This window comes from Lepisosteus platostomus, chromosome 8 (assembly GCF_059453375.1).
Source record: "Lepisosteus platostomus isolate fLepPlt1 chromosome 8, fLepPlt1.hap1, whole genome shotgun sequence".
Classification (NCBI taxonomy): Eukaryota; Metazoa; Chordata; class Actinopteri; order Semionotiformes; family Lepisosteidae; genus Lepisosteus; species Lepisosteus platostomus.
The window spans coordinates 20,434,564-20,452,043 of record NC_142618.1 but is presented as its reverse complement, the minus strand read 5'-3'; the positions used below and the strand labels follow the sequence as shown (position 1 = coordinate 20,452,043).

Sequence of the window (17,480 nt, the reverse complement as noted above, 5' to 3'; positions counted from 1 at the left end):
AGACACCACCAACAGAAAGGTAAAGACTGTAAAGATTAACAAATGAATTACACAATGACAAATATCTATTTAGAATTGCATGATAAATTATTTTTAAATTAAGTTAAATACTTTCCATTTAAATGGAATGCCTTTAAACTATGAACTTCATCTACGCACTGTAGATTGTTGGCTCCTGAAAAGCAAATTTCTTTCACTCCCCAATGATCTTTTCTGATTTGGTTACGTGGTTCTGGATATATCAGCTAAGCCTTGAAACATCTGATACTTGTTCCTTAGAAAAAAAATGCGATTCCTTTTTTTTCATAATGAGGCATAAGTAAAGGATAGTAAGCTTTTCTAAAACGGCAAGATTGAAAGACTGAATCTACCAAAAAGCTGTGGGTTGTGAGAAGCTTCTCAACTTTTAAGCTGAAAGCAAACCCCATCTCTTTTATCTTAATCTTCTCTTCACCTTCTGCCCCTCACATAGCCTCTCAACTCTTTAAAACTAGGGGAGGAAGAGACCACCAAAAACACTTAGGCTACACCTTCCATTTATAAGAGAGAGAGATCACTTTATTAGCCATATACAATTTATTGTATGAGGATTTTGTCTTTTCGCATACCCCAGCTTACTCTCCATGAGACACACAGACAGGGAGAGAGAAGCTTGGGGTCAGAGCGCAGGGTCAGCCATTTATACGGTGCCCCTGGAGCAACTGGGGTTAAGGGCCTTGCTATGGGCCCAACGGGGTAGGATTCCTCTGCCAGCCACGGGTTTTGAACCGGCAACCTTCCAGCCACAGTTGCAGATCCTTAGCCACAGTGCCACCGCTCCACCCCATTTTAACATACTCCTTGCGTCATTAGTCTATAGTGTTCAAAGGACAAATCCATCTTTACTAATCCAGCAGTGTGGGCAATAAATCGCCACTTAACTTAACGTCTGGATGCTTTCCTGACATTCAGAGCACTACATACATAAAAGGGCATTCACAACTGTGTCAGGTCAACCAGCCAGTACAGTACTGCGCCTTAATGAGCACAATAAATGATTAGTATTACTTGGCTTTTTACAAATATGAATTAAACAGCCAATTCCAGCTACCTTGCAAATTCTGAGTGTCCTTGCTGAAGACATGACTTGCAGAAGTGAGAAAGTAATTTATGAGGACAGCTGCTGTCCATGATAGGAGGTCAGGAGGTACCTGTGTATTTATAAAGCTTACCTTGCAATTGCACCTTGTAACTGGGGAGACCATTAGTTAAGTATTACAAACTTCTACCCGAAGTCTTTGTGATCCATGACAAAAACAAGACAATGAAACACATTCAACTCACTTGCTTGTTTTCTGGGCTATTGGGTGGGATGACAAAAGGGATTTTAATTGTTAAACTTGCATCATACTAAGCTGAGAAACAGTGCAACTATGCGTGTTTTCAATGCAGTGATTCTTCTAAAACATCTTCATACACCATAGAGTCATTTACTCTTTTGGAGCTAAATGACTCCATAAAGGATCTCCCTAGGGAAACAATTTTACAACAAGGTACAGAATTTTATAATATAGTTAATCTAATGAAACTACAGTATAATTTAATATATGATTAGTATTTGTTGCTGTATTAAAACAACTGCTCAATTAGTGTTAAGAGAACAGTGTTTGAATAGCAATTAATATCTATTCTTGAAATAGTCAACTCCATAGGCCAATTACTTAACAGCTAGTTTATCCACACATAACTACACATCACAGTTTTTGAAAGGCTTAGGCAACAAATATTTCCTTTTTTGCGGCAAATTAATTTAGGTTTTTAAAGGGAATTACTCAGCTCCCATGAGCGTTTCAACTTGCAATAAGAAAGTTTGACATTTTTCATTAAATACAACAATATGTAAAAACAAGATTTTTATGCTCAGAATTTGTTTAGTGGAACAAATGCCTCTTATTTTGTTTACACACTAGAATACATCAGAGGAAGTTCAAACAAAGGAAACCACAGGCAGCCCCACAAAGTCTACAGAAACCCCAAAGCTAGAAAGTCTTGTTTGCAATCTGAACACCCAATTAAAAAATGTACGGACATGTGCAAAAGTTTATTTCTGCAGCTCCCTGAAAGACAACACTGGGAATGTTTACCAAATACTGAAAAACTGTGGAGCCTGGTCTGGTAAAACTTATGTGGTCCTTGAGAATTAGATGTGTCTGGCCTATGTATTCTTCAAAAACTATAGAATTGCTGTAGAATTGCTGTACAGCATTACAGGTACGTATCAAAACAAAATTACTACACCTTGTTTTATACAGGTCATTTTAAGTTATGTTTTCCTACCAGGGAAACCTGTTAATCAAGATACCAACACATTAGTAAAGACAAATGGGTTTACAGTCTTTCATGCTCCTGAACGCAATTTTTAGTTTCATGAAATATTCATTTTTTTTGCACATCCCTAATTATGTTTCAAGATAATCTCAAGAGTACTATAACTGATTAATAAAAGCTGGTATTTATTTTTTGTGGAAGCTTACAAAAGTATGCATGGGAGAGTCTCTCTATATGCATGCCTTCTCGTAAAATGAATATTTTCTGTACAAACATACACATATGGAAACCATAAAAAAACATACAAATCAGTCATGGCAATCCACTGAAGAAGAAAATATAAAATCTTAAAACGTTTTAAGACTTCGGGTATTCTTCTTCTATATGCAAACCTGTCCGGTGAAGGTGCAGAACAGTTTGACTTGACATATCTAGTTTTTCTCCTATCCTATCAGGAGAGGCTTCAATACACAGTGTAGAGAAGGGAAATAATTTCCACAGTGCCCTCTAGTGGGACTTGTTAGGAACTGTCCTCTCACTGCTCACTGTATTTCCAGTAGTGTTGCCATGTAACTTATTGGTCTTTAGAGACTCCAGCAGGCTCTTTATCCTTTCACTGGCAGGCTCCCTTTTCCTCCTCTTCCGGCTCTTTCCCGGCTGGGAGACGGAGGGCAACAGGAGAGCAGCCAGGCCCCAGGCTTGATCCCCAGTCCTGGAGGGGCTCCTCGCTTCACCCTGCGCCAGGATCCAGGAGCTCTCCTTGGCCAGCTCCACAAACCTCTCCAGCTGGGTCTGGTTCACATTCTTGCTGACGTTGAGAGATGGTTCAAAGGGGTTCTGGATGTGCAAGGGGGAGGCATCTGGCTTGTTCTGCTCCTTACCCTACGAGAAAAAAAAAAAGATACCAGGTGCAATACTGAAGGTGAAGCCAAGACATTTCTGATCATAAGGAAACACTCTTCTGAAAGTCCCATCCATGTCCCCAACGATGGGTAAAGCGAATCCAATTGTACTTAAATGTCTCCCAAGCTTTAATCTCTGGTGACCAGTGTTAAAATACAGCCCCTAGCTGTTGCCATGAGCAGTTGGCATGACTGGGCATACTGCGAAGTCCTCTCTCGAGACAGTAAGTCAGAATCAAATTAGCATGGGGGAATAGAGCCGACTCTAACTGCAGGACCGAACAGCCCTGTTACTGCACAGACGAGGCACACCACTAGCAGGGCAGAGGAGGGAGGTTGACAATATGGCAGCCGCTGCTTTGTAACGGTCTAGGGCAGAGATTCCCAACCTTGGCCTGACAGAACCAGTGTGTCTGCTTGTGCTCCTTTCATCTAAACTCCCAGGTACGGAATCATTATCTGAACAAACAGTTCTCACATTATGTTTTCTGGTCTGAAAAAGTGGAGATTTTTTACTCGCATAATGAAAACCAGCAGTTACAATCCTGACATTATTCACTTGAGTTAGAGGGAGAGAATGTCATAACTCTGCTGGCAAATAACAACAGGGGGTCGTACTGGAGCAAGAACATTCAATGTGGAACTTGTCTTGCTCTGGCTCGCCACCCATGGACACCAGGATTGGAAGAGCCTTTAAAGACAAAACGTTGTATTTTGAACGGGCTGGAACTTTTTTTCACCGCACACTGCTTGAACCATCCATGGCAGAAAACCACAATTCAAACAAGCCAGCAGCACAAAACTAAATGTAGATCTGTAAACTAATTTGGTTCAGTAACATTACTTTTTATAAAGTCTCCCTGATCATAGGAATAACGTTCGTATAAACGTTAGTGGTAATTGTAATCCTAACCCTAAAGGTTGGCTAAATGTAACCTAATGTTTGCATTGAAATTGCATTGAATTCTACATGAGTTTAGCATGTAGAAAAAAGATGCAAATATTGGGCCCAAAAATTTAAACAGCAAAAACACACTTTTCCTGCATTCAAAATTCATCCTAACGCATAGTAAAGACACAAACATGTCCATGTTGTGGAAAGGCTAAGTTTAATCCTCGTTCAGGCATTTATCTCAAATCTTGCCATAAACTGAGATGAAAATGTGCTTTCATGAAACGCAAATGTCAGAATAGTTTAAAATCCCAGCTACAGTGTATAAGTATCCACAGCAGATATATCTGTAATGTGGTTGAATTCTATCATCAATCCCCATGTGTTTTAACTTTTAGAAATGTGCTTCATCAGCACACTGGTTCAGGTCCCAATTTTACTTTTAGTTAAATTTCCATCCCCAAATGATTTCAATTGATTTAAAAGCCTTACTAGCTGCCCTGTACAATGTATAACAATATCAGAAGTACATTTAGAGTACTTCTACCACATTTGAGGCACAATTTACATTGTGGTTCTACGAGAAAAAAACAAACAAACAAGAATAAGATTACAAATCCTATAGGTGGAGTGAGAAGACCAGAGGGTTCAACACAGTTATCCATCACCATTCACAAACACTAAAGCACGCAGAGTAGGTATTGAAATGAGGAAAACTTTGAACCAGGCTGTAATTTGCGGCATAAAATGGTAGGATTTAGTTCAAGTTTTAAAATAAATGGAAATAATTAATTATTGCATGCACAATCTCACTGTCTCTGCTTGACTAAAAAGTCAGAAGGATTAAAAGGGCCAGCCTGCCCATATATCCATGTATCCCATTTAACTGAAGAGCAAACACAGGCTGTGACGGCTGATCATCAGAAGTGCCATCCCAATTCACGACAGCTCGAACATACTGTAACAGCGGCTTTCCCAGACTGGACTGCGCACTGGGGACTGAACAGAACTGGGTATCCTCCATCTGACAGGCACGAACTGGGTTCTCCCGCTCAGATTGCTATGTAAATCCCTACAGGCACAAATCACGATGACCACTTAAAGAAAGCAGGACAGCTATTTTATCCCATTGAATTCCTCTTGAGAAGCCTTTGAAAACTGAATCCAAGGCTGTCCTTTCCGAAGTGTCTTCTTAAAGCCACACTTGCTTGGTCCCGTTAAAGCAGATACCTGCAAAGCTGTGCTTATTTCTACGAACACACCAGCGTCAGACCTCCAGCCCTGGTGAAGCTGATTTTACTGAACTGCCTTAGAGTGCCTTCACACAGCTCGAAGTCCACAAAGCTGTCACCGCTTTTGCTTTACTCTTCAGTGTGGAATGAACCTCTACTTGTTCCTCTGCAGCTCTCATGCTGAAAGAGCTCCTCACTCTATACCTTGGAACACGAAGTCCACGGTCAACAAGGTCCTTGAGAGCCCTTGAATCCTCACGACCACTCCAGTGAAAGGTGAATGCAAACGCCTCAACCACAAACACCCCAGGCCGGCAAGGCGCCAGATGACGCATGCGCCTGTGGGTGATCTATCAGCGTTTGATTGACGGAGTCCCCCTGGGCTCCTACGATGTACCGGTAGTCTCCTTTCGGAAAAACCTGCTCAGTCCCAAAAAACAATCACTCCTGAGGCATTTATAGCACTATCTGTTCAATTTCTCTTCATCTCCTGCAGCTCTTCGATCTTCAATAAAATCATCAGGAAAGCAGGAACAGGTAAGCTCCTCTTGGTTCTCAGTTTCTCTTCCTTACAAATCCACAGCCAGTCTTCTCTTCACAGGAAGAAGCATGTTCCCCCTCTCCTCTGAGACCTACTGGTATGCTTTGCCTGGCTTATCCACTGGCACCCAGTTTCCAACTATTAACAGCACCAATCTACTGCTCCCCAGAGACTCTGGAGAATTATAATTAAAATACATATTAAATATTGCTTTACTAAATCCAATCCATAACAAAACCTGTGCAAGTTTTTTTTATCATCTCTGTCTAACTCTACAAGCTTAAACTGTTGTTAGAACTGCCTCTGTTAAAGCACAGGGGAAGAAAATGTGTCCTATGCTATCTAAACTCTCTGCTGTTCAACTATTAACTCCCTTCCTGAACTGCAGGAGCTTATATACAACTCCCAAACCTCTGCACCTGCCTGGAGATATACTCTGACTGCTCTCCTGAGGAATGTCCAATTACCCAGAGGGCCAAACACATGAACCGTTTCCTGCCTGGAGAATTCCATTCCACAGGAGTCCAATCAGTCAGTCAGGGCAGGTGTCCAATTTACTCTCTAGCAGGTAGAGGCTGTAACCAAGCCCACCTGGCATCACAGTGAACTGTAGCAAAAGGGGTGTTCTTACACTCACAGCTCACAGACAACGCATTATTTGAAATGTCTTTTAAGTGCAAGCCTTCTAAACAACTACTGCTGCACAATAGTCACAATTATTTAAATTCTTTTTTGCGTTTCTGGTGTACTTTCTTCTATGAACTTTCCACAGGTGTATGAACTTGTACCACACGCTCCAAATTCTAAGCGTTATTCCAGCTGCTTACGTACCATCCCTATTAAAATGAGATACGGGCAACTGCTCTGGGTCAAGCAGAATGACATGCTGGTCCTTCTGGTCTGTTTGCAAAACTGATCAAACATTCCCTACGTTTTCGAGATTATTTACAGTATAAGCTCATGACAGAGTCTTACCTTTCTTATGTTGATGGACAATCTACCAAAGGCAAAGTTTGCATAGAATTCAAAGAATTCCTGAAGAAGATGCTCTACAAAGAGAGGAAGACATATATGAGAATGACAGAACTATAAAGGTATATTTACACTACAAAATAGCACTGACGTTTACCCACCTAAGGTTTCTGTGTTTTCTGGAACATTAATCTTGCTGAAGTTGCTAACAAAAGTGCAGTCGTTCCCTTCAATGGTAACTTTATCCATGGGTCCTTATTGAAACATAAAATATGAATTTTTAAAAGTCAATGCAAAACATGCATCCTTTATACTTCACAGTGGGTTTGGGTTTCTATAACATAACCAAATTAGTGGAAAAGGGTATAAAAACCAACAATGTTTCATAAAATTATAACATCTCACTGCATCTGAAATGCAATGGGTTGAATGTTAGGGATCACGTTAAAGAGAATTCAGTTTTCAGAAAAAATCATATATTAATGTTTTTATGAAAACGTAAGACTGCACTGCTCAATTCATTTGGTGACCACTGGCACATTATTGACCTCAGAGGTCTAAGGAGGAGATAATTGGATAACAGAAGACCTAGACTACAAAGACTAGACTACATCTTGTTCAAAGTGCAAGTGATTGTCCATGAATTGTGTTGGTGTGTGAGTCTTTCATGCTATCCTCACCTTTTCTGATTTTCATCTCCTAGGATCCTTGATATCTTATTGATTTTTTTCAGAAAAGTCCAATAAATAACTAGCAACTGGTTTTTAGTTACAAATTGCCTTCATTTTCCAAACCACTGTTATTGCTAATTTTTTCTAACCCTAGATTTGACAAGGTCTTTGCAACACTAAACCTCCTCTTAAATATGCAACAGACTATCTAAGAGTGATGACAGTACACAGTGTACTCCTTTAATGGGGAAGGTTGTGCGTGTCAGCTGATATATTAACTTAATGTTAAAAACATTAATTTATATGAAGATATAAGTAAAGTACAGACTTTTCTTATTTTTAGGCAGTGGTTCAAAGATGTAGCCTACATTCTTCATCAGGGTATTCATCACCCCTTTCCACATGTACAGCATTCCAGGTATAAGGAAGAAACAGTAAAGAAGGTTGATAGCAAATAGACATCGCACTTTTTAAAACAAACAAAAACTTGTCAAAATTGCAAGACAAAAATCTTTTTTATTCCATTAAAGAATGCAATGCAGTGGACAAGATTTTTTTTATCTAATTGTAAACTGCATCTAGCTAAGGGGAATGGTAAAATATTTCAGAGAACCACAGAGTGCCATTTTAATCAACAGGTGAATTTTAGCCATCTATCCTGTCACAATGTCCTAAATTAGAAATACACACCAGAATCACAACTCAATCGTAACTTACAAAGGATGTACAATTCATTGACTGTAGAATAGTATTGTACACCATTACAACACTGTATGATTACATAAGGAAATAGTTTCAGCATATTTAACATATAGCTGTTCATAGTGTTGCAAAGAAGTTGGCAAAAGTTAGTATTTAAGTTTTGAAATAGGCCTTTTTTAACGAAAAACCAGTGACCAGTTATTATTTACTGTTTTTTTCTGCATAACTTATTAAGAGGGCATTTGAGCATATTTAGGCTTTAACAAGTAGGAATATATTAATTTGGTAAAGGTAAAAATATGCTTATATAACACAGAAAACTAAAATTCCAGCAGCTTTTACTGTACTGTAAACAGGCACCATCCTCTGGATCTTACGTAAAAACCGAGGTCCCGAGTCCCAGTGTTCATTAAAAATCCCAGGATTTGTCTCGAAAAGACAAGGGGTGCAAACCCCAGTATCCTGGCCTTTATCAATCATGGCCTCCTAATAATCCCCATCTATGAACTGGTTTCAGTACTGTGCCCTTCCTCCCATTAAAAGCACGTGTGTGAGCATACAGGAGCAGTTTGGCGCCCGTTGCATCATCCAGGTGGGGCTGCACATTGGTGGTGGTGTCCAGAAAACTTATTTTTATTATTATTATTAATCTCAGTCAGAGCGCATGTGAAATGTGCTCTGGGAGGGGGTGACTACCTGCTAGCTCCTTCAGTCTGTCAAGGGTGGGTATGACAGGAGAGTTTCTCTTCTGCAGGAAAAAGAGGACCATCATGGTGAGGGAGAAGTTGGTGAGCCAGGCTCCCGGGATGCTGCTGGTGATGCCGTGAACTCTAGCCCAGCAGCGGACGCTGAACACCAGGGCTCTGACCCGCCGGTCCAGGCTCCCGTACAGGTAGAGCAGCTCCGAGCTCTTCAAGGCAATCCTGCAGGGAGAGGGGACACACACAGCATGCCTGAGCGCACACCAGACCAGACCAGACCACACAGGGCCAGCGACCCCTCTGGTGCCAGGAGGAGCACACCTTTACTTCAATGTGTTAATGCTGCTGTGAAAACAGGGGTAGAATGCACGAGTTGGGCTGGGAGCTTTCATCAAAGCCAGGCTAATCCTGAAGAAAACACTGTGGTGTGGAATTAATTGCTAATTAATTAAATGAAATAATTTCAGCAAGAATTTAGATTGATTTCGCAACACTTTAAATATAACTATATTAGAAAATGCACACAATGTCTCACTGACAACAACCAAGCAATCATCATAGTGCATTTTATATAATCCTTTGATGCAAAAAAAGTCCCAAAGTGCTTTGCAAGCTATTTTTCTTTGACCTAGATCCAATGACATTCCTCAATAACAAATCAAGAAGGAGGTTAAAGTGAGATCAGTGGAAGTATTAGGATTGTCATTCTACTGCTTGGTGTCTTGTTTGAGAAAATGGAGTCGTCACTGCTTTGGATATATGGATATATAGGGGCCAGGAAACCACAAGGCTTTTGTGAAGGAAAAAAGTAGTTTCAGGTCTCTTTGGTGAAACAGATCAGCACACAACGCTGTTCGGCTTCCTCTCTGTTTCACATACAAACGCTGAGATTGCATAACATTGTTAACATTTGTTCTAATATCATTTCAACATAAAATGAAAAGGAAACTAGAAAGATTTTGGAAAGGAGCATGTGGAAATGTTCACGTTCTGCCAATATTGTACGACATACAGTGTCACAGAGTTCCCACTCTTGGGTTGTGGGAGTATTTGAATAAGCTACCTAGCTGTTTTGATGCTGATGATTTCTTCCAAGAAATGGATGGATGAGATTTATTAGCTACTAACTACGAAATTACCTTGATAGGCTCTTATTTGTAATGTTTCATGGGGTACCTAACAAATCATTAAATTTTATAAGAGAATCTTTCTATCTCAAGGTCTATATTCGAAAACTATGCCTTGGGATCAAAATACGTAAGTAAGAGGAAACAAATCCCGGTCATGTTATTCAAACATGGGTCTGTAACACTGAAACAACATGAACAGGAAATAATTTTACCTTTCTTGATCATTCCCCTGTCTACCAGTAGATGGCAACTGTATTCTAAACTTGTACAACATTTAATTTTATACCTTTATATTTGACATGTATTACTTTTAAAATGTTGTGTAAAAAAACTTTAATACTGAAAACAGTTCATACAAATTGGGCTGTTTTGTCAAAAATACAAATCAATAATTAAGACATTAAATTACGACATTGGACCAGTAATTATTAACTGAACAAGCTGAACTTATCCTGCAATTCACTCGGTTAAAGTAAAACAAAATCTAAAAAAGTAAACTCAGAATTTATATGCACACTATACAAATACAATACTTAAGATGCAGCAGACTACCGAGTCTAATCTGTTAATTTATGCATCACATGGACTCCTTTTCAATGTCGTCTGTATCAGGTATCAGAGGTGTGTCACAAGCCTAATTCTGCACTCCATTCACTGAGAGACTAGTTCGCAAACTACTCCCCACAGCAGAATTAGTTTCCAAAGACCTCCTCAGCTTTGTGTTTGCTGGTATTTAAGGACACTTTAAAAGATAAGTCTCCAATTCTAAAGCTGGTACTGCTACCTCATTAAGCTTGCATCACTGAGGAACTTCTGGGCAATGTCAAGTCATTTCAAACTCTGCTTATTTGCATAGGGTGGGTTAAAGTAACAAATGTCACAGTAACCATACAGCAATGAAAAGCAGAAGTGAAAAACATGCTCTTCTGCTCAGAGTTCTGAAGTCCAGGATGTTGTTACAGTGGCCACAAACGTCAGTGTGGAAAAACTCTCTATAATTCGATGTATCTATTTAGTTTCCTGGTTCTACAGGTCCAGAACTTACTGTGCGCTATGTACAGTACATGGTACAGTATATTCCTACATATGTTCATCAAGAATAAAGGAAACTGAAAGACAGCCAAAAAGATATTGCACCTCCTTCACAGCCGGATGAGATATAGGTCCCTGCAATTTGACCATGGGTAAACCTTATCCACAAAATGTGTGGGTATGATATGGACCTTCCATGTATTTTACCCCTATTTACAGCCTGCAAACGGCATGCTAAACTCCAGACCAATCAAGCCTTCATAAAAAACAGATTTTTAGTCTGCACAGTCTGCACAGGCCTTCTCCCCTCAGTCCGCAAGACTCACCTGTTATTGGCCGTCAGGTCGCACTGGAAGCCAGAGGGCTGGTGAGCAAAGCGGACCAGCGGACAGCGGGCATTGAGGATCTTCTGCACCCCGACACACCCAGGACCGAACTGCTCAATGCACTTCCCAATTACTGACAGGATGCTCTGCGTGGCGGCTCTTTCGGAGGAAACCCTCTTCATCTGGTACTCCAGGGAGAAGGCGCCTGCTGTCTGCGAGACGACAAATTCACAGCTGCCTGTTACTAACCTGGCGCAGCGTACACCAAGCGACAAGCACAACTCTAGGCCTTGTGCGCTTTATCTTTACAGGCTTACTTCAAACTCTTCACTGCAGCTGAAGGCAAGGCATGAGATCTGTCACCTGATGGAGTACAGACATGAGAAGATCTGAACCTGCTTTGCTGATAGCAGAAACACCACCGTTAACTGTACAACAGTCATTGCACTTTTTGTACAATGACTGTTGTTAAGCACATTGGGGCAGCTATGAGAAAGAGTGTACGTCACATACAGCATGTTATCTTACATGCCTCTCATTTGCTCTGCTCAAGACATTGGTATATTAATTACCCCCCAAAGTGCCTGTGTTGTGCAATCTGTGTTACTAAATGCACTGCTCAGTTGACAGTTTTTAATGTATTTTAAGAATACATCTAAAGCTTTATTAAAAAAATCAACCTAATTAGAAAAATAAGGGGAATTAAATCAAACGACATATTCCCTTTAAAAGATGGGATAGTATGACAGCTGATATTCAAGCTGTATTACATTTAAAAAAACCTAAAGTACCTGAATAAATATTACAAAGAGAGATTCTGAAGAGTCTTATTAAATATATTCTACACCACTCTCTTAAAAATAGTTTTAATTATAATTATAATAATCAGTATAATCAATTATAATATCATTATAATTCTAATTTACTAAAGTAAAGACCAGTTGTGTACTTTATCTTCATTTGAGTTACACACAGCAGTTGCAGGAACGATAAGCTATCTAGGAACAGAACTCTAAGAACTGTATCTCTTCTTGCTTTTGAGGGTTAGAAAGCTGACTTATAACTGATCTTATATGAGTTTTAGGAGTCAATACACACCTGTGACTCACTTCTTCAGTATAACAACCGTGTAAGGCAATTCAGCTTGTCCGCATAAGAGGTGTGTAAGCATAATTTCATTATACAGAAAAAAATTTCATTTGTCTAATGATATAAAGTATATACAAATGAAAAAGAAAGACCTCTACATTATATCTAAAATATAAATTAGCCTCAATTTCAAAAGCATTATCTTTAGTAAGATCAGATCTTTGGTTCATAACTTTGCAGAGTTTCAAAGCCCAACGGATATATATTAATTAAAGTAAAAATAATGAATGAAAATAAAGGAACAGAGACCTGTAAGGGAATGAAATTTTCTGCTGACTACTTCAATCTCTTTATACATCACAAAACTGTCTAAATTCATAAAACAATTATCCTTTTATGACCAAAATACTAGTCCAAAAATGACCAGAAATTCAAATCTGAATGGTTTAATTGAATCCACGAAATAATAAAAATAATAATAATAATAATAATAATAATACACTGAAAGGCATTACATTTAAAACAATAGAATTTGTTGCATTTCAATACCTCTGTATATATTTAAACTTTGGCTTTGGGCAAATGAGTCTTTCATCTGTAAAGCAATCAGTCTGTAGGACGTCCACCCTAGGTAAACCTCTTTGTGTGTTATTTCTGCTTTAGTATGCACTAATTGAACAGACAACAAAAGGGAAAGCAATAAATGACGAAAGAAAATGGTAGTCTACCTTCTTTAAATTCCTGCCACTGATGGCATCAAAATCCAGGAACATATCCAAGTCACAACCTAGCTTTCCAAACCGGTTTACAGTGGAGCCGAACGGCCTCACTGTGCATTCTGGAAAGTATGCTGCTGCAATGTCTTTCAGTAAAGAGCAAACTAAAAAGCGCAGCCGAATGCTTTCCTCAGTCAACTCGTAGGTATCTGTAAGGGTGTATAACTGTTGGTCTATCTGAGATTTAAAAGAAAAGAGACAGAAGACCTTCAGTTATTCATCAACCTTCAGGATCCTGTAACAAATATACAATTTGAAGATATCAGCAATTGTACAATATTGACTTCCAAAATCCTAAGCCTGGAAATATACAGTATTATAGCACAAACAATTTGGCTGTGGCTAAAAAAATAAGAACAACATTTTAGTTTTTGACATATATGATGAAGATTAGGAAGTTGGAGTGGGGGAAAAAGAGAAAAAAACATTTCTGATGTTGCATTGAGAAAAAAAATCTTTCTACTTTTCAGTTTGGAATAAACCCTAACTTGTTCCAGTAGTAATAAAGATCCACAGGTTCTCTCCTATCACAGCAGATACCAATTAATAAACTTTGGTTGCAATAGCACTTTCTTTTTCAAAAGCATTCATTTCCAGTTCTGGCATTCATTATCGCAATACTTAGAGCATGTTACCATGGGCAAATTGCACATTTTCTGAATTTTTTGAAGTATGACACAATGGGGAAAAAAATAAAAGTTCACGACATACTGAAACCAGAAGATGTTTACAGTACCACTATAGAACATTGAGAATGTTAAGTCAATCTGAGAAAGGCTTTCTGAAATAATATATAATTTTTTTAACATTGCTGGATTTGTAAAAAAGGTAAATTCTTACACTGTCTGCTTTGGAGAGCTTCTGAATGAGTTCATTGATAGGAACAGGAGATTGTGGTAGGCACTGTACAGATGGCTGGGAACTTGACTGGTCAACAGGGTTATTTAATTTAAGTGAAAGAAGTCTAGACTTGAAAGGGACAGTTGCTTCGTGCTCAATACTGGGGATGCTGGCTCCATCCTGAAGTGATGCAACACTTTCTTTCTTAGAAAATTCCACCACGGCGTACACACCCTTCAAGAAAAAGAACACTACATGAGCCAACTTACATTCCATGATCTAGAATCAAGGTTACAATTTTGACATTACCTGACGTGAAAAAAATTATGTGTAGCCAAATGACCTAAGCAGTACATAAAACAAATAAACCTAAAGAATGAAAATAAGAATGAGCACAAGGAAACACACAGAAAAGAATTTCTGTAGCCTTTTAATGAGGGTCATTGAAATCCTTTAAAATGCAGTCTTCTCCATCTTTTCTTAAGGAATTTGTGTGGATTACAGATTTATAGTACAGTCATCTCACCTGCTGTAAAGTAAAGTATAAGTACTTACAAAACTTTCATAGAAGAAGAAGGTATTGATATCTCCATGTCTTGATAAATAGTTCAGAAACTTTTTTTCAGTGATTTTGTGAGGGCAGCTTATAAGAACAGACCGTTCTGCTTGTTCCTGCCTTTCTTCTTGAAGCATATAAAACGATTTTCTTTCATCAACAGGTTCTGCTTGTAAAAGAAAACAATACATATAGCCCCATGAGGCCAAAAAGAAAATGCCATACAATCATCTTGGATGATTTTTTTACATTTTATTAACGTTGAGTCAAAGCTAAAACAATTAACACAGAGTATTTAAAGAGAATATGATGGTTTGAGTTTGAAAAACGTTCTGATGTTAAATGATTAAGTATTAAGTTTAGTTTTCAAGGCAGTACTGTTCCCTTAACTTGCAATAATACACATATAATTTGGGGATTCCCTGTCTGATCCTGCTCATTTTGTAATTGTGCTCCTAACATGCTTGAAGGAAAATAGTCAAATTAGAATGTACTAATCCGATTATTAGTCTGACAGAAAAATTAAGAGGTGCTCTTTCAGAACCTTGTCATTCATTCGGGTAAAAGTAGTGAACAATTTCATATTTTCAATACGCAATTTTCAATGGCATCAAACGTTATATTAACATCAACAAAAAATCGATAGCGTTTCGCGAACTGGTGTTAGAACTTAGTTTGTACTACAATACAGTCAACACCATAAACAGTAGGACTGTTACAGATCTGACTGATATCGCTAAAATCACCAGACATATCTCAAAAAGGTTTGTTTTCAATTATTCTGACAAAGCCTCATCCCTTCTCTAAAAAGAAATTTAAATGAGGCACCAGTAGTTTTCGTACATAGTAGAGGAAGATAGTACATAGATATTATAAAGGATTTCACCGACAGTTTTTTTTATTAAACGTTCACGTGGGCCAAACAAGTTGTTTGCAAAAATCTAGCTCATAATCATGTACGTTTTCATCATTTACATTGTACTGTATAAGTATTTAGGTCTAATACCAAGTTCGTCTTTCCGGCGTGTTGTTTCTTTTTTAACAGCTACATTACTTGAGCTTGTCTGTCTCCACGAGGTGAAATTCAGTCTCTCTATGCTGTTCAAAGTACTCCTCCATCCTCTCATACATAACCTGCACATCCACAAGGAGGACGCCATTGCTGTACTCGGCATGAAGAGAAACGCGCCTGCGTGTTGTCTCGTTGTACGGCAAGCGCAGAGCACCGTTCAGTTCTGGGAAATTCAAAATCACTTTTGAGCACAGTACGTAGAACAGTACTATACCATTAACTATTTCAAGGCCACGATGGTGGTTGGGGATCTCAGTCTCAGCCTATCATTTCCAAAGGTAGCCATTTAAAATGTTATGCAAACAAACAGAAATTTTAATGCCAGCAGCTAGATCACCCTGCAATTCCACAACTATCAGCCCACGGGCCCACTGAAACTCAGCAGAAGTGAGCCTGGTCAGTACCTAGATGGGAGACTCCTGGAAAATATGTTATTGGGGCTAGTAGGGGGCGCAGTCTGTGTGGGTTCTAATGCCCCAGTATAGTGACAGGGACACTACACTGTAAAAACGTGCTGTCCTTTGGATGAGACGTAAAACTGAGGTCCTCACTCCCTGTGGTCATTAAAAATCCCAGGGCATTTCTCGAAAAGAGTAGGGGTGTTACCGCAGTGTCCTGGCCAAATTTCCCCCTGGCCTTTATCAATCATGGCCTCCTAATAATCCCCATCTTTGAATTGGCTTCATTACTCTGTTCTCCTCCCCACTGATAGCTGAAGTGTGGTGATTCTACCGTTGCATCATCCAGTGGGGCTGCACACTGGTGGTGGTGGAGGGGAGTTCTCCTTGGTAGAGTGTCCAGAAAAGAGCTATGAAACAAAAGTGTAAGAATTATTATTATTATTATCATAAGGTCAATTTCAGTTAAAATGATAATTTCACTGAAATTCAGTTTGATATAATCATGATTACTGATGTTATAATAAAGCATATGAAACTGACCAACATGCATTTTTGTGACTGATTATGCACTGTGCTTCAAAAGACATTTAACTGTATATATGATTTTAGAAATAGAATGCATACAGATTTGGGACATTTATTAAATGGTTTTGGTGTCATTTTGGTTTTGGTGTAATGAGTGACTGTGACTATGACAACTGAATTAACACTTAATCACCACATGAGTGAAAAAAAATGATTCGTCACTTATGAAGATTTAACCTCTTATATGTCAAGTCTGGTGTGAATCAAGAAAAGAACAATACAGACAGGATCTAATACGCAAAGCAATGCCCAGTCTATGGGGGGTTCTCAGCCAGTAAGACATTGTCTCTGCAAGACCTTACACACAATTCGTCATTGAGGAACCTTGATCTCGACACCTTGCCAAGATCGATGGGGAGGTTCTGATGTGATGTTAAGGGTAGGAGTGTCAAGTATTTTTTAATTAAAAAAGTCTCCAAAAAATATTACTTGCTAAAGTATTTAAAGTCTATTTTAGTATATTGAACTGAATTCTAAAACAAAGAAGATGGGACTATAGAAAAGAACACGGTCTTCATTTTAATAGCACATCTGGCCAGGTGTTGCTCTTGAGTCAAGGTGTGCTTCCCACTGGGAAGAACATTTAGGAGCTTGTTAAAACAAACATATTTTAATAGCTATTTATTCCGTGGTGAGGAGCCATAGCCTATTTTTAGATGACAACACAAACAGTGCTGTTGAAAAAAAGAGGCTGGCCAAGAAATGTACTGTGTATTGAATAAAAGATACTTATAAAGGTAGTTTCCTTTTTCT

At 38.8% G+C, this 17,480-nt stretch overlaps 1 protein-coding gene across 3 annotated transcripts; it reads right to left on the bottom strand.

Annotated features, from left to right (window-relative positions):
* Positions 1–1,327: 1,327 nt before the first annotated feature.
* On the bottom strand, positions 1,328–15,865 carry mtpap (mitochondrial poly(A) polymerase). Of its 3 annotated transcripts, none has more exons than XM_088642834.1 (9): positions 15,724–15,865; positions 14,669–14,835; positions 14,114–14,347; positions 13,226–13,450; positions 11,409–11,620; positions 8,916–9,142; positions 7,008–7,100; positions 6,850–6,923; positions 1,328–3,189 (listed from the first exon to the last, which is right to left on the bottom strand). In XM_088642834.1, the coding sequence occupies exons 1-9, from the start codon at positions 15,842–15,844 to the stop codon at positions 2,815–2,817; spliced, it is 1,728 nt and encodes a 575-aa protein (XP_088498960.1). In that variant the 5' UTR covers positions 15,845–15,865; the 3' UTR covers positions 1,328–2,814. The 3 variants fall into 3 exon arrangements, with proteins under 3 accessions (XP_088498960.1, XP_088498958.1, XP_088498959.1); XM_088642832.1 differs by having other exon boundaries at positions 14,669–14,838; positions 15,676–15,864; XM_088642833.1 differs by having other exon boundaries at positions 15,676–15,863.
* Positions 15,866–17,480: the final 1,615 nt, after the last annotated feature.

What these genes read in the sequence shown, in the direction of transcription:
- mtpap (XM_088642832.1), bottom strand. Translation starts at nt 15,844, where the DNA reads ATGCCGAGTACAGCAATGGCGTCCTCCTTGTGGATGTGCAGGTTATGT. An exon ending in GTGGCAGGAATTTAAAGAAG is followed by an intron (nt 11,621 to 13,225) that starts GTAGACTACCAT and finishes GTCGTCTCGCAG; the next exon opens with ACAGCAGGCGCCTTCTCCCT. An exon ending in AGAAAACACAGAAACCTTAG is followed by an intron (nt 6,924 to 7,007) that starts GTGGGTAAACGT and finishes CTCTCTTTGTAG; the next exon opens with AGCATCTTCTTCAGGAATTC.